At 38.4% G+C, this 21,999-nt stretch overlaps 3 protein-coding genes across 4 annotated transcripts; all 3 read left to right on the top strand.

Annotated features, from left to right (window-relative positions):
- The first annotated feature begins 6,186 nt into the window (after positions 1 to 6,186).
- LOC110855158 (uncharacterized protein K02A2.6-like) lies at positions 6,187 to 10,160 on the top strand. The gene is made up of 3 exons (XM_022103579.1): positions 6,187 to 7,327; positions 7,414 to 7,499; positions 7,617 to 10,160. Exons 1-3 carry the CDS (start codon positions 6,187 to 6,189, stop codon positions 10,158 to 10,160), a joined length of 3,771 nt encoding a protein of 1,256 aa, XP_021959271.1.
- Positions 10,161 to 12,825: 2,665 nt separating this feature from the next.
- Positions 12,826 to 15,672, top strand: LOC110854970 (pheromone-regulated protein PRM7). 2 transcript variants are annotated; one of them, XM_035855765.1, is made up of 7 exons: positions 12,826 to 12,995; positions 13,067 to 13,143; positions 13,233 to 13,356; positions 13,412 to 14,221; positions 14,341 to 14,581; positions 14,643 to 15,017; positions 15,170 to 15,672. In XM_035855765.1, exons 1-7 carry the CDS (start codon positions 12,911 to 12,913, stop codon positions 15,282 to 15,284), a joined length of 1,827 nt encoding a protein of 608 aa, XP_035711658.1. In that variant the 5' UTR covers positions 12,826 to 12,910; the 3' UTR covers positions 15,285 to 15,672. The 2 variants fall into 2 exon arrangements, with proteins under 2 accessions (XP_035711658.1, XP_021959089.1); XM_022103397.2 differs by having other exon boundaries at positions 12,828 to 12,995; positions 13,415 to 14,221.
- A 697-nt stretch (positions 15,673 to 16,369) lies between these two features.
- LOC110854968 lies at positions 16,370 to 19,124 on the top strand. The gene is made up of 5 exons (XM_022103395.2): positions 16,370 to 16,511; positions 16,585 to 16,668; positions 16,741 to 16,960; positions 17,024 to 17,404; positions 18,123 to 19,124. Exons 1-5 carry the CDS (start codon positions 16,430 to 16,432, stop codon positions 18,247 to 18,249), a joined length of 894 nt encoding a protein of 297 aa, XP_021959087.1. The 5' UTR covers positions 16,370 to 16,429; the 3' UTR covers positions 18,250 to 19,124.
- Positions 19,125 to 21,999: the final 2,875 nt, after the last annotated feature.

Genomic DNA, 21,999 nt, shown 5'->3' with positions numbered 1-21,999 from the left:
AGATAGAGTAAGGTTGCCCTAGTGTTTCGTTTTTTCGATTTTTCCGACATATAAAATGTGGCACTTTTCGGATCAACGTTGACTGGGAAGGAGCCAACCAAATTTGGCAGGTAAAGAACAAAGTGGAAAACTTTCAGAAAATTTTTAGTGTACATTTTTATTTTAAAGTTCAGAAAAGAAATCGCGAATCGATTTAAAACCGATGAGTACGAGTGGAACTGGAATTGCCTAAATTTGTAGCCAGAATGAAATAGAAATGAAAAAAATAATTTGACGATAAAGTTGATGTAAAGTTTCTTTATTGCTTTACGCACAATATGATATATTCACGAGTCAATTTATTAAGGGGTGAAAGCCCTTTATAAGATCGTTATGTCCGTCCGTCTGTCTGTATGTCTGTCTGTCCGTCCGTAGCTCCGATAACTTTTGAACGGAAAGACATAGAGACTTGAAATTTTGAACGTTAACTCCTAACGTCAAGGGACAGGACAAGTTCGAAGATGGACACTTTGACCTGTGACGATGACGTCGTCACAGTGACGAAAAGTGACGAAAGTGTCACTTGTCAGTTTTGACATGTGACACGTCATTTTTAACTATTTTTCAATGAGGAATTCGAAAATTCATGTGATTTTGTGTTTGGACGTCACCTGTGACGATGACATCGTCACGGTGACGAAAAGTGACGAAAAAGTGTCACTTGTCAGTTTTGACATGTGACACTTCATTTTTAACTATTTTTCAATGTCAAATTCAATGGTGACCTCCATTTTGACCTCAGAGGTCATGTAAAGGTCATAGGACATATCTATTTCAATTTCAACTGAAATTTAACCCCGAATTCAATGGTGACCTCCATTTTGACCTCAGAGGTCATATAAAGGTCACATAAGGGTTATCAACTGTTAAATTTGACACAAATAAGACACAAAAGTCGAAAACACGTCAGAAGTGTCAATCTTAACAAATTTTCGAACAATTTGATATTCACATTGACGTATGACACTCCTTTCACCCCTTGGTTACATGCGTTGTAACGGTTTATTGATTAATGATTTAGATTGAAGATTATTTATGTCGAGGACGGGTTAATCATTAAATTATTTTTATATCTGTAGGGTCAACCTTGCGAGATTAATGCTAAATAATATCGCTTGTTGCGGGTTGGGTTTTGTCGATTTTAGCTTAATAACGTGAAAGTTAATTAACCGAAAACAGTTGTAGTAACCCAACGTATTTTTTGAAGTACGTACTTTGCAAGTGAAACGGCTTGCAAGTTCGTAACACTTAAATGTATGTGTTGATAAATTATACGTCATACTTATGAAAACTTCATAATGAAGTGTACATATCAAGACGATGGAAATCAATTACAAAATTCTTATCACATTGAATTTCATATAAAAAAAAACTACGATAACAAATGCAATTTTAGAAGTTTATCTTATTGACAAATTTCCCAGTTTATGAAAGTAACGTTACTCTAGATGTAGGCATACCTGTTCAAAAATTTAGTTTTCATTCAAAAGTCAGCCATCAATGTAACCGAAGATTATAATTCACTTTGACTCCTTTTATTTCAAATTCATTTCACTTCATCCGACTTCATTTCTTGCTTCGCCCTATGTACATATTAAGCATGGGGTGAAAAATGAAACGGGTGAAAATTCTTTCATTCAAATTCGTTCATCTGAAATGACAGAATCTTTCATTGACAGCACTGGCAAATCATTCTCATTTAATACCACTCAGCACCATAATCACTCAAATGAATGAAAGTGAACAGGTATGGATTTAGCATAGTTTACCTAATCTAGAATTGAGGCTTCATTTACTTCTAAAAACATTAACATTATTTTTAAGAGTGCGCAAAGAGACGGCCATTTTAAGTCTTCCTATTATCCTTCCCAATCGTCATTACCGCTCGGATCGTCCCTTTTACCACGCCTCTCACAAACTTCAACACGGTCAACCTCTTAATCGTGAAAACCCCTTCAGCCCCAACTTTCAAGGGTCGCTTAGCCTTTCTAAACTTTGAAAGATATTTCTTGTCCAGAGCGTTGCGACAGTTGATATTCTTCCAGGACTTCAAAGTTTTAGCCGTCATTCCGCCCATGTGTCCCATAACTTCGAGAAATACGACCCAAACAGTTTGTGTACACATGCTCCAAGTGATGAGAAGGACCTAAATACAGGAAAATACTTCAGTGGTGAATTAAAGTTACGCTGCCCCCATGGGAGTAAATTTGTTACCGATTGAGAGTGAATAAAATCGTTACGACGTCGGTAGTAATTGGAATGGCAAATAAAAATATTGTCAATCGGTAAAAAAATTACTACAAATCGATAAAAATCATTATCATTCATATATCTTGATAAAGTGCTGCATTTGTTGAGATTATTTAACTTTTCCGGAGATTGCGAATTAATGGATTTGACTCTTAAATTTCGCATTAACGCTGATGCTAAATTTAGATTTTGCGTCAAAATTTAGTGTCGTAAACGTTTTTTTTTAATTTTCGTGAGATTACGATTTTATAGACCTCTTTGTAAAAATATTGCCCTTGTAAATGGACTCAGCTCGTTCCAGTACTTGATAACGGAGAAATTACAGAATAAGGCGACACAGCAGCCAGTAAGCATATATATCCATTATTTGTTTGTAAAGCAGTTCTACACATGTGTATTCATGTGTAAGATTGTAAACTGATCGGAGCGAGCGGTATGTCATGTATTTTTTGGTAGATTTGGGAAATATCCGAAATTCAGAGGACAACAAGAACCATATTGTACCTGAAAATATAAAATTTGGATGAGCTTTTTAAAACTATTGCAAAGACGAATTTAAGGTTTTGCAGAATTATCATTTTTATGAATTCAAAAAATTGAATTGTGCAGAATTATAATTTTTGGTAAAATCATCATCGATTTGTGTTATTTTAACAAAACTAACGATTTATGATATCTGTACAAAGTTCTAATTTATGTATCAGCCCGTTAATAACAGGAGGCAAAAACTACTGTTTTTTCAATATTAATAGTCGCAATTTCTTGGAAAATTTTCTGAGAGGTTATTTGGTTGCTAATTGAAAAATAAATAATCTGCCACGTAACCTTTCAGAATTTTTTGCGACTAATAATATTGGGCGAACAGTGCGGTTAACGAAGAAATCGATGACTCATCGCCGAAATCAGCACATTTTAATCATTCCACCACTTTGGGAATTTATTTTAAAATTTTAGCGACAAATTCGTAACCTATATAAGTTTCCGGACCACAAACCTGTTTAAAGAAACACAGTCCAGATATTGCAGGAAGAGGTTTAAAGTTTAAGAAGGCTTCAGAAATATGTACATACATAAACTGAGCACCAATTTGTCTTCCAGAATTTTAGAATAAATTCCCGTACCCGAGAAATAATTAAAAATGTGTTGATTATGAATAAGGGTTTTAGTGATTTGTCATCGAGTCCAACATGATGGAGAGATTGTATGGGCGCATTAAACTGCAATCACTTACATGCACATAACATGGCCATATTCGAGCCAGTTTGAATCGACTGGTAAACAATTGTTGTATAATAGGTGAGAAATATGGCATGCGCCCATCGTACCACGTGCAATTTCTCCCAGTATGTGGGTAAAATTGTGGTGTGAAATATTGGCGTCTCAGGAACCAGGTAGTAGTAAATCGTGTTCGTCCAGCACAGCGGGATAAAGACGATGGCAACTATAACACTCGTGACGTCCAGAAATATACCGCACAAATTCAGGCTTCGAAAATCCATTGCGTTGTAACGTGGAAGCACCCATTTCACTAAAAACATTTAAGTACAAATCGTTACACGTTGCGAATGCAGGTTACAAGAGTTAGCGCAAAAATATGGGAAAGTTCGCTAAATGGAGAAACTTTCCCTGACAGCTTATTCTTAAGAATTGACATTATTAAAACGAAATTTCACAGTAAATTTTCAAGATTTGAAATTATTAAACGAATATTTTGCACAGTAAATTTGCAAGATTTGAAATTATTAAAAGAATATTTTGCATATGAAATTCTCCAGACTTGACTCAACAGAAATTTTACACAGTAAATTTTCATGATTTGATATTAAAGAGAAATTTTTCACAGAAAATTCTCAAATACTTATACAGGCCGATTTTAAAAATTGGCACAAGTTTTAGAAATCCCTTACCCTCAAACCGTTTACAACTCCGGACCATTCGACTAAACGCGACACTTATTTCGTCCCTTTTCCAGCGAATGTGTAGCAACGTGATGGTCTCCATGACAGCCACAAACGAAATGGCGTAGCACAGGTGGAAATATTTATTGGAATTTCCTCCCTTCCACGCCCAAATCTCCCAGGTTCGAAATAAGTAGAAAGGCATCACCACAAAAAGAAAGAGTAAGGTTGCCCGGGTGTTTCGGCTTTTCGACTTTTCTGACATATAAAATGTGACCCTTTTAGGATCCACGTTGACTGGAAAGGAGCCAACTAAATTGGGAAGGTAGAGCACGAAATGGAAAACTTTCAGAAAATTTTGCGTATACATTTTGATGTGCAAGTTCAGAGAAGAAATGATGAATCGATTTAAGATGGCTGAATACGAATGGAACTGGAATTACTTAAAACTTTTTGCTAGAATGAAATAAAAACAATGAAAAAGATTTATTTGACGATAAAATGTATTGGTTTCTTTATTTTTGGTTGAGCGCAATACAGTATGTATACCTGCGGGATATTTTATTGATTATTGAGTACATTTTAATGATATTTATTCCACAGGTCGGTTTAATCGTTAACTTATAATATTTTTTGTATAGATATGTAGGGTCAAACTGATAATACCTCAAATTTATTCTACATATGTAGGTTCGGTTCTGTGCATAATACATATCTGTTTAAGAAGTTAGCTTGATAATGTGAAAGTTAACTATTTATGTTGTTATGAGTTATAAGTTATTTGTGTCTTTACCTGAACCTGGGAGTTAAGAAAGCTCCTACCTTTAATTACCATAAATCATTTTTCATACCACAAGAACGAAAAATATGTGTATTTTTCAAGGCGACAACATGAATAGTGAAACGAATAGCAAGCTCTTAATATTTAACTGCTAATAAACAAACTTAATTTTTCATCCATACATATTTATAGTGAAATTTATACCAATTGAGTAAATTTGAAGAGTTAAATATTGGGAATTTGTGAGGTAATATGTACATATGTGCTCTGGAATATTTGAATGTCAACCATTTCCCTGTAAACTAATCCTACTCGACTTTCACAAACTAATCATTTTCGCGTAAAATAGAACACCCGATCAAGGCGAACGATTAATTATTGGAATAAATGCGCAGGAAATTCTCATAATCTTCATGGCGATTTGAGGATAAGTAAATATAACTTTTAACTTTGATTCATGAGAAACTAAGTATTAATCTAACTGTTAAATCAACGGCTCCAAATCGATTTTTTCGCTTTCACAGAATCAAAATCAAATCAGCGACAGACATGTCGCCAGTTTTAAGCCCATCAATAAAATCAACCTTCACTCAATATTTAACCAACCTAAATCTTCATGCTACGCAATTGTTATTCAGATGACAGCTCACTTTTGGTAATAACACATTAAAATATCGGTAAATTTTTCTGGTAATCCCGGTAGAAGCCAGTTTTTTTTGTAGATATTGAGTAAAATTTGAATTAACATAAATTCACGTTTTCTTGTAAGAAATATTTACATAATTTTTGGCATTTACTTTGATACGCACAATCGTTCAGCTTACTCCTAAAATAGAACCCAAATTGTTTCTATATACGACATGCAAATTAAAAAGTAAGTATGGTATATGCATATGTCTGTAGCTTTTCATACAACTATGTATCTCAAGGTTAGGAGGTCAGTAGTCCAGTATATACCGGTATAGTCCAGTAATAGTGTCGACGTGGCAGTACGTCTCAGTTCTCTACTTATAAGTAGTGGCCCAGAACTTGCTTCTCAGCAGACTGAATCCGCCTCTCCTAGTGTTAAGTTCTTTACTTCTCTTTCCATATGTTTAACTTACATACTCATGTAATGAAGTCAAGTCTTTAAGTATGTATGTGAACCCTTAAGTCTCGCCTACCTTATTCACATACACTACATTTGGCGACGAGGATAACGTGACTTAAATCTTGTTCATGTGGAATTTTTTTGGAAAAGAAGAGAACACTTATCAGTCCGACGATAATAGTGAAGTTTTTGACCCCGAACCAGAACTTAAACCTGTCGTAATGAATACAGCGGGTAGTTTGAAACCGTTCGATTCATCAGTGGATGACGTTGATGTCTGGGTTCTCACATTTAAGGCGTTCCTCGGTGCGAACGGCCACGACCCGGCGAAAAACGATGGAAAGTGTCGAGACATTCTCCTAGCTACGTTGGGAATGCAATCTTGCGCGACCCTGATGTCCCTCATTGCTCCTGATAAACCCTCTGACCAGACACTCGACGAATTACTCCAGTTGGTTATCGATAACTTCAAACCCGCACCCAAAGCTATTGCAGAACGATTTCGTTTGATGGGGAGGAAACAACACAAAGGAGAGACAGTTGCTCAATTTCTTGCTGAATTAGGACGATTGGCAGTAACTTGTAAGTTTAAGACGGATTTAGAACTTCGGTTAAGGGATCAATTCATATTTGGCTTGTTGAGTGAATCTGCACAGAGAAGGTTATTTACCAAAGAGGACGACGTTACCCTCAAAGACGTGGTCGCCGTCGCTCAGGCACAAGAAACCGCAGAACTCAGCACCACCCTTGTCCGAGATGGAAATGCTCATCAGTCCGGAGCAGACCAAGTCAACAAGGTTTACCGGAAGTCGGAAAACACGCCGCGTGCAGGCCAGTCCGGTTCAAATCACAACAAACCATCCAATCCAAAGCGGAACAACAATCCACACCAACAAAACAGGAAATCGTGTCCTAATTGTGCATCGTCCAGTCATACGTCGCCCAAGGATTGCCCTCACAAAGACGCCGAGTGCTTTGTTTGCGCCAAACGGGGACATTTCGCGAAGATCGTCGCAGTGGAGGAAGCTCAACCCCAAAACCACAACAACAAAATCAACACCGCAATCAACCTCATCGAAACAACAATGTATCATCCATTCACTCTGTCGGAACAAGTGATGATGGACAAATCAACATCACGGTTGAGATTGCCGGCGTTCGTCACGTCATGGAGTTCGACTCCGGATGCAAGAAGAGTCTCCTCTCGGGACAATTCTGGCATCAATTGGGTTCACCGCAGCTCTCCAGGTCTCAAGCTACATTTCGCACGTATACGAATCACCAATTCAAACCTCTCGGGGAATTGAAAACTACAATTGTCTACAAAGGTCAGAAAATAACACGTTCACTTCCAGTCAGTAAAGGTACGTCGCTATTTGGTCGTGATCTAATGAAAGCATTTAAATTGGATTGGAATGAAATTGCTGCTCAGTGCAATGCTGTCAGTAATGTGCAAACTTTAACCCTCAAGTCTGTTCTCAGCGAGTTCTCAGACGTCTTCAGTTCTACAGAGTCTACAGGGAGAATAAAGAATTTTTAGGCTCGTATCGTGTTAAAGGACGACGCCACACCAAAATTCCTCAAGGCCCGGCCTATCCCTTACGCTTTACGAGAGAAAGTGGATCGCGAACTCGACAAGATGGAGAAAGCAGGACAGATTGAAAGAGTGGAACACAGTGAGTGGGCTTCACCCTTGGTGGTCGTCCCAAAAGCCAATGGGAAGGTTCGAATAACAGGCGATTTTAAAAATACTATTAACAATCAATTGTGTATTACGCAATATCCCATTGCAAACCCAGAAGAATTGTTCTCCAGTATCTCAGGTGGTGAGACTTTCTCCAAATTGGATGGCACAGACGCGTATCATCAAATGGAGCTGGACGAGCGCACGAAAAGTTTCCTGGTCATCAACACACATCGTGGCCTCTACAGGTACAACGTGTTACCCCAGGGAGTGGCCTCATCCCCTGCACTTTTCCAGGAGTTTAGTGACAAACTTGTACAAGGAGTCCCAATGTCAGGTTCCTTTTTGGATGACGGTCTTTGCAGCGGCAGAACAGAACAAGAACACCTGCAAAATCTCCGAACAATTCTACAAAGGATGCGAGAGTGCAACTACAAACTGTCGAAAGATAAGTGTGAGTTTATGAAACCGTCCATCACTTATCTGGGTCACATCATTTCGAAGAACGGAATTCACACAGATCCAAGCAAAGTGGAATCAATCCTCGCAATTCAAGAACCAGCTAACGTGGTTGAATTACAGGCATTTCTTGGTCTTGTTAATTTCTATGGCAAATTTATGTCTTTTTTGTCAGATATTTGTGAGCCCCTGTACAGACTGACTCGTCAAAATGTTCCATGGAAGTGGACAAGTCCATGCAGAGACGCATTTCGGAAGGTGCAGTCAGAACTCTCATCCAGTGAAGTTCTCGCTCATTTTTCTCCGACTCTTCCCATCGGAATAAGCTGTGACGCTTCATCTAAAGGTCTAGGAGTCGTCCTATTTCACAAATACCCGGATGGTACCGAGCGACCGATCCAATACGCATCCAAGTCCCTGTCCGAGACTGAGAAGAGGTATTCTCAAATCGAGAAGGAAGGATTATCAATCATTTATGGAACTAAAAAGCTTTTTAAGTTTCTGTGTGGTCGTAAGTTTATATTGGTGACTGATCATAAGCCTTTACTTGCAATTTTTGGTCCCAAAACAAATCTACAGCCTTACGTCGCAACACGTCTTCATCATTGGAGTCTGCACCTCAGCCAGTTCCAATATGAAATCCAGTATCGGAAGACAACCGAACATGGTAATGCTGATGCCCTGTCCCGATTACCATTAAAGAATGAATCTGCAACTGATAAGGAGTTTACATCGCAAGTCAATCTCATCGCTAGTGAAAGCATGGAAGTTCTTCCCGTCACGGCAACAGCAATTCGTCAATTCTCAGCCCGTGATAAAACTCTATCTGAAGTTGTTCGTTTCACATTGTCTGGGTGGCCAGCGCAATTACAACAACAAGACAAGTATTTGCAACCATATTATTCAAGAAAAGATGAACTAACTATGGTGCAAGGTGTACTGCTGTGGGGCACACGTGTCGTCATCCCCACTCAGCTACGAAAGAAAGTTCTAGATGAGCTTCATACAAGTCATTCTGGAATCGTCCGTGTGAAATCTCTCGCCCGACAGCACGTTTGGTGGCCTGGAGTCGACGAGGAGATTGAGTCCTTGGGAAAAGCATGCGTGACCTGTTCCGAGCATCGTCCCAACCCTGCTAGCGCTCCGCTACACCCATGGCAGTTTCCAGAACGCCCATGGCAGCGTCTTCACATCGATCTTGCGGGACCTTTCCTAGGCAAGATGTGGCTTATCATGGTGGATGCTCATAGCAAATGGCCAGAAGTTTATTGTCAGCAACAAATTATAACGAGTCAAAATGTCATTTCACACATACGAGATTCACTCATCCGATTTGGACTTCCTGAACAAATTGTATCTGACAATGGGAGACAATTTACCTCCAAAGAATTTGCAACTTTTTGTAAATGTAATGGTATTCGCCATGCCACTAGTTCTGTTTATCACCCTAGGTCCAATGGGGAAGCAGAAAGATTTGTCCAAACTTTTAAGAAAGCTATGAAATTGGGGAAGGAGAATGTGGACTTGCGACTGCAGCAGTTCCTGTTCGAGTACCGCCTCACCCCACATGCTACCACGGGGGCAGCACCCTGCGAAATGCTCCTTGGTAGAAAGCTTCGTAGTCGCCTTTACCTGGTTTTGCCTGATGCTCATGCCAATGTGAGTCGAGCACAGCATCGCCAGTGTGCAAGTTACGACAAGAAGAGTCGTTCCCGTTCCTTTACTGCTGGACAAGAAGTGTGGGTCAAGACTTTCTCCAGAAACGCTCCGAAGTGGTCACTTGGTGTCATCTCCAAGCCAGTGGGTCCAGTGTCGTTCCTCATCAGCGTCAATGGTCAGATTATGAAGAGACACATCGACCAGGTATTGGAGGCACATGTCAAACCACGTCCACCGCCCTCTGATCCAGTAGACGACGACGACTTTCTCTACACTCCTGAACTCAGTCCCGGAAGTTGAACCTGAACAAGCAATTCCCAATAATACTGAAGAATCTGCCGATCAAAGTACTATCTCGGAGAATTCACAAACGGAAGCTTCAACGAGTTATTCGCGTCCTCGACGGCAACACAAACCTCTTGACCGATTAACTTATAGTAAATGGTAGTAAATTTGGGGAAGGTAATGTGGTATATGCTAGGGTTGCCGCGGGTAGCGAAAATGCTACCCGTTACCCGACCCGTTACCCGCAGCACAACTACCCGTACCCGCACGGGTACCCGTGCGGGTACCCGTTACCCGCTACCCGTTACGAGAATTAAGTTAAAACTAACTAACCTTCAGAATAAATTTGATTTAATCAATTATTTGCTCATTTGGGTTGTTCAGTAGTTGGATATAATACTGTGCAGGTACCGAATGCCATAATTTGCTAGATGACCTTAGATTTTTCTGAAACCAAACTTTTTTGGCTTACAATGGAACCTTTTCAAGCCTATGCCGTGATTTCTTGGCGAATTATATAGAAAAATCAAGCCAAAAATTAGGAATTATCACTTATTTTTCTGTTGAATAGCCCGTTAAAAGAAAACTATTTGGGGGGAGAGTTCAAAGTCAACTATGGTTAACGTCAGCGAAGGAAAAAGATGCAAAACATGTACTTAAAAATTGGACTTTGACGTTAATATTTTGATATACTCGCGAGACAATCCTTGTGTAATTTGAAAATAGAGTCAATTTTTAGTCTGATTTTTAAAATTTATATTTTAAATGAAGGCATCATTTACGAAATTGCCTACAAATAGAATTTTTGCTTTCAATCGATTCAAGTTTTTCACCTTCAAAGCACAAATTAAAATCTCGTCAGTTTTACATAAAGACACAAGTACAAGTCAAGTTATTACTGATGTTTCAGAGCAGGCAAGTTATTCTTGAGAAACAATAATTTCTCCGCATTTTCCAAGAATAAAAAGCATTTAAGGCTGCCGTAGGCTTCTGTTGCTTCCGAAAACACACGCTCGCTATGAACGCTAGTTGCTGGCAAATGGAAAATGCCAAAATTTGAAATGAATAAATAATAAATTGGTGCTTTTGTTCGTAAATGGACTAACTTTCTTTGTGAGCTGTTTTAAGTCGAAAATTAAATAAAAACTGGACTACCCGTTACCCGTGCGGGTAGTTCTCGCTACCCGCAGAGAACGGGTACCCGCAAAAATCGTGCGGGTATGCGGGTAACGGGTACCCGACCCGTTACCCGCGGCAACCCTAGTATATGCATATGTCTGTAGCTTTTCATACAACTATGTATCTCAAGGTTAGGAGGTCAGTAGTCCAGTATATACCGGTATAGTCCAGTAATAGTGTCGACGTGGCAGTACGTCTCAGTTCTCTACTTATAAGTAGTGGCCCAGAACTTGCTTCTCAGCAGACTGAATCCGCCTCTCCTAGTGTTAAGTTCTTTACTTCTCTTTCCATATGTTTAACTTACATACTCATGTAATAAAGTCAAGTCTTTAAGTATGTATGTGAACCCTTAAGTCTCGCCTACCTTATTCACATACACTACAGTAAGGTTCAAAATTACGCGCAAATGATCTAAATTCTCTAGTTTGACGGAAAAAAATTGGAGTACTTCGATTGACCTAGTGTGCCCATCCATTTTCCATTTTTTCGATTCTAAAAAAACTGGAGAGTTTCAAATGTATCACAGAAGTAATTGGACGATGCAAAGTTTTATAATTGCAAACATTTAAGATTCCGCCCAATTACGCATCAGTGAAATATGTGTCTATGTGATTTCACTTAAACATATTTTATTTACATAATTTAAATAACCTAAGACCAGACACGTCGCCAGTTTTAATCCTGTAAAACTACCTTTATCATTTGACCCAATACTTTTATTTCGCAGTGGTCAAAATCTTAATTCAAAGTAGTCAAGCTTTTTTTATGTAGTCGGATGCAACCTCACCTTTTTTGGTGATCATGCAATCAACCCACTGTAAATAGAAAATATTTGCTGAAATAAGCAAACAGGTTTGGACCCGGCGGAGCTCGTGGTGATCAACTCATTCATTGACGTAAGATATGACCAAATATTTTTCAGGGGAATTAAAGTTTAAAAATTATTTACATATTGGAACAAGAATATTTACGCAGAAAACGCAATGACAGTTTGAGGATAAGTAAATATAATTTTTACCTTTGAGCAGTGACAAATTGCCGACTTATCTAAACAATGTCCACACGGATTAACATTTTGTATAATAAACCATCCATTGACGCAGTGTACATAGAAATGTTTGTCAGGGGAATTATATAATGTTGATTGATAAAATTTGACATGGGACATGGGAATTTGTGCCAAGTGATAAAGTACCTGGAATATTTGATTATCCACCATTTCCTGGTCAACTAATCCTTCTCGACCTAATTATTCTCACGTAATATCACATAGCTCAGCCAAAGCCAATTTAGCTTGTATTGTTCGATTTACTGAAAAACATGCACAAATAATCACCATGGTGATGAGAGGTTAAGCAAATACAGGGTGTAAATAACATTAACAACGCAGAAATTGAATACTGATCTAAATATTGATCAATTACTAATGCAAACATTACCGTTTAGGTGGGCATAAGTTCTGATAAGGATAACGAACACACTCATAATGGAATCCTGAATACGTTGCATGGTTTTAAATTAGTTTAGTTATGTTTCATCTGTCTGGGGGAACTTGAACGAGATTATTTTGCTCAAAAATCAAAATTATGATTATTAGGCTAGGTAGTTTTATAGGTACTTATGTCCTGCTGGGAATATTTGCTTGTAATTGTGAAGCTACGGAAGATTTGGGTAGGTTCAGAATTCATTTTTTTATTATTCCCGTTTTGAATTTAAAAAAATCATTGATATCTATTCTGTAGGAATGACTTATCTTGGCCATTATGAACACCCTACTAAATTAAACAGCTACCGGCACTATTATGTCAGTGCAAATGGGGTGGGTTGAGATAGATTTTTGTTCGTAAATTTTATTTGAAGTACTATCAGTTATATGCAGGATTTATGTCATATTAAAAATATTTCTAGGCTTCATGGAGTAATGCTGATGAGGATTGTCAAAATTTATTTGGACAAGATTCCGGCCTAGTATCAATAGAGTCGGAGGATGAACAATCATCAATAAACCGCATGTTGGAGAATTATGGATACGGTATTTTCAGTTTTATGCATTTGCAAGGGACAGGTAATAAATAAATTATACTTAGCAGGTATGATATACTGGACGAAAGGTCTATTTGATTCCAATCTTGAGGTGTGGCGATGGGGATCTAACTATGAGCAGGTGGGGGATTGGGCCCCATGGGAAAACGGAAGTCCCCCATTGGATCCTAATCCACTACTAAGAATCGGGATTTCGTATAGGAATCGGTTCTCTTCAGACTGGGTTTCACGCTGGAATACTCAACTGCTCAGATATATTTGCGAAGTGCAGTCTCCAACCTCACAACCAACGACGACACGTGTTACCACAAAGCTGACGACAACTGATGAAGTAACAGAAGAAGCAACCACCCATGAGCAAACCACGGAAGAATCAACAACGACTGAAGAATCAATAACTACCCAAGAACCTACAACTACTGAGACTTCAACAACTACCGAAGAACCAACAACTACCGAAGACCCAACAACTACCGAAGATCCAACAACTACCGAAGAATTAACAACTACCGAAGAATTAACAACTACCGAAGAATTAACAACTACCGAAGAACCAACAACTACCCAAGAACCCACAACTACCGAAGCTCCAATAACTACCGAAGAATTAACAACTACTGAAGATCCAACAACTACCGAAGAACCAACAACCACTGAGGATCTAACCACTGAGGAGCCAACAACACAACTGACGCTAAAAACAACGGTGGAAACAACAAAGGACCCTACGGCAGAGACATTGCCACCGGGAACAGGAGGAACTGGCGGGACTGGGGGAACCGGAGGAACTGGCCCAATTCCAACAACAACGACGGAGAGCACAACTACAACAGCTGAACCTATTACAGATATTGGTATACATATCATTATGCAAATATACATATCATATAATGTCTGTTAATTTACAATTTGACTTTTCACTCAGCTTTCTCAACTATGTTAAAATAAATAATTACTGTATCCCTTTCCTTAGCGACAACGTGTGGGCACATCTTCAACGGTACGACAGGACGAATTGACTATACTCCACAACTTGGAGAGTCAACCACGGCAGTAGAAGTTTGCACGTGGATGGTTCGATCTCCATCTCACGCTACCTTTACGCTAACCACTTTCCAAAGTAATTCTATTTGGTGGCCAAGCATGGATTCATTTTGGTACATTAATAGCACATCATCGGGTGGAATTGGCAGAGCGCAAGTCAGTCGACCCCAGTAAGTCGTAAAAGCAAGATAATTATTTCAGGCTTTGCAACGTATTTTCATGAAATTACAGATACGATTACAAGCAATTTACCTTATCCGGACACGTAGTTATAATAACGCTAAGTAGAAATTTGAGGCAGGTGTCTCCCTTCAAATTAGAATTCGTCGTTAGGCGGACCCATACCGTGCTAGTTTCACCAAACAGCATACAAACCATAGTTAATGTGACCAGCCCAGCAAATCAATTTAGATATCCTACGTCTTCAGAAGAATCCTACGACAATTATGAATTTACTGTTTTAGTCTTCCCTCCACCACACTGGATATTCGATGAAATTAACAAAAACAACCGATTGCGATTAAATACGCGGGGGTTGGAAGGAACTTGTACGGACTTTGTCACCACGGCGACATTATATGGATCACAACAGCATTCAACGGACAGGTAATTATGAAATTATGAAAGCAAAGTTTAGTCTAATAATTTTGACACTTCTCATTTCATTCTGGAAGAAGACAACATTTTGTGATTAGCATCATGAAATTTGTATTATTTATAACACTATGTCGTATAACTCTTCGTTGTGGTTTATCTAGGTTGTGTGGGAATATCTACACTTTAGGATGGTGTCCAATGTACGTGGTGATATTGTACACCGACCATACTGCGGTGGGAAGTGGGATAACCATAGAATCCGATTGGGAACACTGATTGGCGGCTTATTTTATTCAAACGTATGTAGGTGTAACATAAGTGTAAAAGGTTTTCATTAATTTAACTGAATTATTTTCAAACTTGTTTGTTATACATAAAACAAATTGCGTAATATTAAAAATTCGGACAATTTATATGAAAGTAAGCGAGACTAAAAAATCGCACATTAAATAATATTTGTAATTGATAAGTAAATGGGTAATAATAATCAAAACCGGAACTTTTAGAGACAAAAAACTGATAATTGATTCTGTTAATATTTTAAAAAATTGTAGAGCTGATTTTTGTGAGTTTACACTCCTCAAAATCAAGGTTTTTGTGTCTCTCGAATTTCTGGTTATAATAATTGTTACTCAAATGTCAAAAATAAAATTTCATAAACCTTTACAACGCATGTAACCTAGGGGTGAAAGCATCAAGATAAATATCATTGTTTTTGTCATTTTAAAAGCTGTTAATACATATTGACACGTCTGACGTGTTTACATATATGCATGCAATTCAACATTCTGTAACATTTTTACGACCATTCGTTACCTTTCGTGTAAAATGAAGACACTGTCGAATTCGGGGTAAATTTTCGTCCAAATTAAAACAAATACATAAGCAATTTCCTCTTTTTTGGTCCGATCTTGTCGGTTTCTGACCTTAATTGATCGAACCTAAATAAAGTGCCCATCTTGGAACTAGCTGAGGGCGTAAGGAGTTGACGTTAAAAATTTCAAGTCTCTATGCCTTTGCGTTCCCGCCTGACCAGACAGACGGACCGACAGATATTTATAACGACCTTATCATAGGCTTAAATCCCTCAATAATATCAACAGCATAACACAGTCTTATTAACACTACCAGGTCACAAACATACATACTTCCATACCTACCGAAAACGGACGTATGCTCGTATTCGATAGTGCTTATGATTGATAAGCTGATAATTACGATATGCACATATATGCAGGTATTGTGATTCAGGGGAAGTTGACCGTGTAAATATTTGCGGGGTTGTTTTACATCTTTATCAAGTTTTGATTATTCAGCTACGTCAGCAGATTAGGTAGGGCATATAAGGCAAAGTTTGATCTCCATTCGCCATTAGTATAACTTTAAGCTCATTTTGGGGCGATGTTAAATAAGCAATTAAAATGCAATCAATTGTGAACATAACTACGATACTTTTCTACATCGGAGCATTATTATGCGGTGGATACGCTGCACGTATTGCAGGTACGAATATAAACCAAAATCTGTTATAAATTGTATTTTATTAAAATAAATTTAAACGAAATTATTGGTACAGGGCCGAATAATTTAGAGCATTTAACCGGGAATGGTTCGAAACTCTTGGGTGCACATTCCTTGGCTAATCCTGAGTTTGAAGTTTGTATGTATTTATTACTGCTTAAATTTTAATTAGGTTAATTTTGTAATTACAAATCATAAACATTTTGCACAGCGACAACCTGTGGCGACGTACTAACTGGTAGTCATGGTCGAATCGAGTACACATCTGGACACGCTGTAGGAGCAGAATATTGCGTCTGGATGGTAAAATCAGACCTCCTAAGCGATTTTACTTTCGACATACTGCAAATGGATGTCTTTGGCGGGACACAGGAATACCTTAAATTAACCACATTCAATTACGGCTCGTCTCATGTGCAAAATGTGCGGGTGTAAGTCACAAATTATATTTATTATTTAAATTCACATTACATAATTTTATTTTCCAATTTCAGAAACACATTAGGGAAATTCAAAATTTCTGGAAATCTTGTCATCATAAGTTTTCTTACGAGCAGCGCTGCACTAATTTATAAACGGCTATTCGTGCTGGAGTATATTTCCATGCCAGTACGAGATATGGACATTTCAAACAAAAGCGTGCAAACGTGTCAGCCTGGGATTGAGGGGGGTCAAAGTGCCCAGTTCAAACATCCAGCGACCGATGTGCAGTATGCCAATCGTGAATTTACCGTTGTCCTTTTCACCCCGCCCAATTGGGTTTACGACTTTATGCAGAGTCGCTTTGAAATAAAGACGGTCGGGTTGGACGCCTCGTGTCTTGATACGGTTACCACGTTTTCCATGAATTACAACGGATTTTATCCAATTTCAAGGTATTGTAAATTAACGCGATTACATGTGTATGATTGGTGTTCAATGTTACACTTTCCAGAAAATTGAATTATGTAAAGTACTTAAAATTCTCGGAGATTCGTTTCTTGCTGTTCAACAATAGTTAAAAATAAGCGGTGCATGTATGTATGTATATGCCATGTATGCATAGGAGCCGTATGTATCTATGTATAAACCTGGAACCATGGACATGAATACCGGGTGGTTCAAATGTCTCGCCCCATCAGCAAATTTTACAAAGGGATAAGTCCCTAATGTTAACTACTTAATTACGAAAATGCACAAAAATCATCTGACAATGGAGGCGCAAACCATGTTCAGCCCAGATAATTTTTGGAGGCTCCTGCTTTTCCTCTGTCAAACTAATAAGGTCCTAAAATTATCTGGGCTGAACATGGTTTGCGCCTACATTGTGAGTGCAAAATATATTATAATATTAAAATTTGTGGGAATTACGAAGTCATATTTTGTGAATTCCCCACACCGGCCACACCACGCAAATTTTATTTAGCTGCTAAATGAGTTTCGATACAAAATTAGACGTTGTCGTGAGTACGCTATTTGAATGCCCCACATACTGTTTTAATATGTGCAATATAAACTTTTTTTTACTTAAAATTTGTTTACTTATTTATAATTATGAAATTGTTACCAATTCTAAAAAAATTTGGGTTTATTCGAATTTGTATTTAATTTCAGGGTTCTATGCAATGAGACTACTGTTCGATATGACAGCTCGCCTATTTACGTGGTTGTATTCCAGTCGGACAACGCAACTGTGGGGACAGGATTTAGCATCAAGTACGACTGGGGTCCAGAAATGTAGGAGAGATGGTGGACATTTTGAAAATATTTGACGTATCGAAATATTATCATTATTTGACCTATTGCTATCATTTATTATTTCAATATTTTATTTGTGAATCATATAATTGTAAATAGCTGGCTTTGCACACCGATCGATGATGATTAACCCCGGGTTTTTAAGAGTGTACATTTTCGAGCACGGAAATTACACCACCATTCGTGAAACTATTTCTTAATAACAAACAAACTTCAAACAAATTATTTTTAAAGTATTCAAATTATATTGAAGGAAAGATTTTAAATTAAGTAAATCCTACGCCATAAAAAATTCGGTAACAATGCCAATGCCTGGCTATTGTTACCAGGCTGACTGTTATTACTGCATACGTACATGTGACATGCTAATAATTTGTCACTGGGTGCTAGTAAAGTTGCTACAATATATTTGTAAATACAACCACAGTAAAAAAAACATATTACCAGGGTGGTAATGAATTTACCATCAGTCGAGAATAAGTTTATTATCATATCGGTAAAGCATGGCATATATGTAGTCACCACGTGATCAGATTTGATCAGAGTGAATGTACATAAGTAGATATATGTATGAAATTAAACTTAAATACTGTGTAGGGTAGTAAGATAATATAACATCAATTTATCAGAAGTACCGGAGAGGACAAAGTTCCTGCGTCTTCATACTCATACCATTTTGGTTTCATTGATCCTCTCCTAGTTCATAGGGGATAGTTAATATATTTAATATTTATACATTGGAATAGTATTGGTTTAAAATATAAACTAAATGATGCAACAGTAATTGTATTTGTGCTTCGATTTTAATTGTACTGGGCAATAAAAATCAACTTGACAATAAATATTTACTAACATTAACTTCTACATGTTTATGGAAATACATAACTCCAATACCTTTTGCACAAAATATTTGAAATTGACAATTTCAGACAATTTTGTAACTTCAGGATACAATTTTAAATTGGGGCCTTCATCTGATAAAAATAGTTATATAATGTCAATCGAAATATTGGGAAGTATAAAATTATTACATCACTACTTTTAAATAATGGACGTCGGAATAATGTCTGGAAAACGTAAACATATTGATAATATGTTTACGTGCTTAGATAAGTGCAAGAGCAGAATAACATGATAGGATAGCATGGCGAGGAGCTTAGTTAACATTGGAGAAGTTCCGCATTTCAGGGTGTTAATTATAGAACTTTCCCATCCCTACAATCATACAGATTCAGTATGAAAATAATACCGAGCGGTGCTAATATATGACTCTATCTAAGTTTTATTGATAAGCAATCCTGTCTGTGTCATAGTAATACCCCGGTATTAATGATTTACCAAATCAGCAGGAAAGTTTTCCAATGCAGTATTAATTTACTACCAAGTTGTTACAAGTTCAACGCCATAAATTAATAACTGCGTCACTATCTCAGATTTCTAACCTTGTATGATTCCTCCTTTCCTACTCTGTAATATTTTTGCCCCTTCCAAGGGGCGTCACGGCACGACACGTCCGCGGCTTCTGAATTTAATCCTGACGTACCAATTATGTTTAACTTCTGATTGCTTTTTTCATGAATAAATAACACCAGTTTTTAAACGATAACTCGAATTTATCTAGACGAATATGTATGTCTGAGCATCCATCCGAAACGAATATCACTGTATAAAGTTCGGAAAATGTTGACGATATTATTCGTCCAGAAATTTAGCGAAACATTAAAAACCGGGAGGTTTTTCAGCCATCCGCTAATCTGGGATGATAAGCGGGGCAAACTCTGCGTTTCTCAGTGGCACCATGCCAACGTTGTTGTGGTCCATATTTTGTTCTGTTTCATAACTTTGGTCACCCTGGGACATCTGAATAATTACAGGAATGGCGATGTCGGAATATTCAACTTCTTGTAAGTCGCGTTCTATGCCTTGATCGCCTTTTCAATTGGGGGTTGGGGGTTAACTTTATCATTAACGTGCTCCCCTTCATTATCTTCTCCCACTTTCTCATCTTCCCCGGACATCCTGTCCACTTCCCGAATAACTACCCGCCAAGCAGTTACCCATTCCTATTAATTTTTTTCGCCTACCCGCCCATATTAATTTTTGGCCTGGTACACTACGCATTCCTAATGAAAACTGTGTTCCAAGCTTACACTGGATTAATTTTGCTTATTTTGCCCCTAATTCGGGACGAACTTCGACCTGCTACCTGGGGAATCAGATGCTCCACTAAATTAAACAATCATCCCGCCGACGTTGCTGTTGAATATTGAGCTTTACAACTTATTATGAAGGAAATTTCACTAGTTTTTGGTCACTATTTGCCCGCGATACAAGGCATCTTGGACCAGCTGGCGATATCCTCGGGGTATACGGTGATTGGCGGGAGTGGGAAAGGTGGCGACACATTTACCTCCGTCCTCATAATGTTTTGTGTTCCTTTCGTAGTCCTGTCGTGGGCGGGGTTGTTATCCTGCGCTGCAAACGTGTATATCAATTCGAGAGCCCGTACCCAATCTTGGAAAAGGGGCGGGATTGAGACGGGCTGGTCGCGGGTGAGATGAGATACATGGCCAAATTTAGGAAGAGTTGTAAACCTATCGACTTCAATTGTCAAGGAATGATGAGGATTACGAAAAAGACGGTGATTAAATTTGTACAAGGTATTGTCAGGGGTGTTTTGAGGATGTTATTGGCCTTGAAGAAGAAATAAGTTACTGAAATTTGTCAGGTTTATTTTTTGCATAAATCAGTGTCAGAGGTGGACGCCGACAAATTTTCGGCGCCAGTTTGTTGGTGGTTTGTCGGCGGCGTCGGCAGCGCGGCGCAGCGTCGCAATGTTAAAGGGATAGGAAATCAAATTTTTCGGCGGCGGCGGCGCGTAAGATGCTATGGGCGTATGGCGGCGCGGCGGCGTGAGATAGGCAGCGTCGACCTCTGATACATTCTATTAGTTTTAGGATTGACATTTTTATTAATTAAGTATATTCAAAAATGATTGAATACTGATGACAAAATTCTTAAAATGTGTAATTTCACAGACAAAATTTGGGTAACTAATGGAAATTTTGGAAATAATGGAAAAGTTTTTCTCATTGAACAATTTTACTGATATTTAAACCACTCTGCATACATAAAACAAGTATCCTGAAAGCTTGCAACACTAAAAAGAACACTTTTAGGATAAAATTTCACACAAAATTCAGACATGACTTGTCTCCCAAATTATTCGCTCTCATCTTTCCCTCCATTTGAGTCGCATGGATAACCGCTGCATCTAAAATTCTCGGATATATCGCCACATCCGTTCGATCAAACATGAGGCTTAACGCCCCACCTATCCCTCTTCTCAGAGAATGCCCTTCAGAATAGTTATGCGACTCAATGTAGGCTTTGTCCAACCCGACCTGATTTTCTATCACCTTTGTCGCCACGACTGTTGGCGACATATCGGCTCCCGCCGCACGAAGGGTTTCCCACGCCGCCTCCACACCTGCGACGCACTACCGGATTATGTACCCGGGCAACTTGTCTCCCGCACAGATGGAGACAATCCCTCCAAAAAATCCGGCCATCCCCTTCTCACTATTCAAATGTACCGTATCCCGAACAAATTTTCTTAGGGCGGCCTCCTTCCCACTCCTATCGTCCCGATACAGACATCGATTCACGACCCAACCTCCTATCAAGTCGCAGTGTTTACATTCTCCCACCCCGGAATAGGGTTCGAGATATT

This window comes from Folsomia candida, unplaced genomic scaffold, assembly GCF_002217175.1.
Source record: "Folsomia candida strain VU population unplaced genomic scaffold, ASM221717v1 Fcan01_Sc011, whole genome shotgun sequence".
NCBI lineage: Eukaryota > Metazoa > Arthropoda > Collembola > Entomobryomorpha > Isotomidae > Folsomia > Folsomia candida.
The sequence above is the reverse complement of the archived record's forward strand: the minus strand, read 5'-3'. Positions and strand labels throughout refer to the sequence as shown.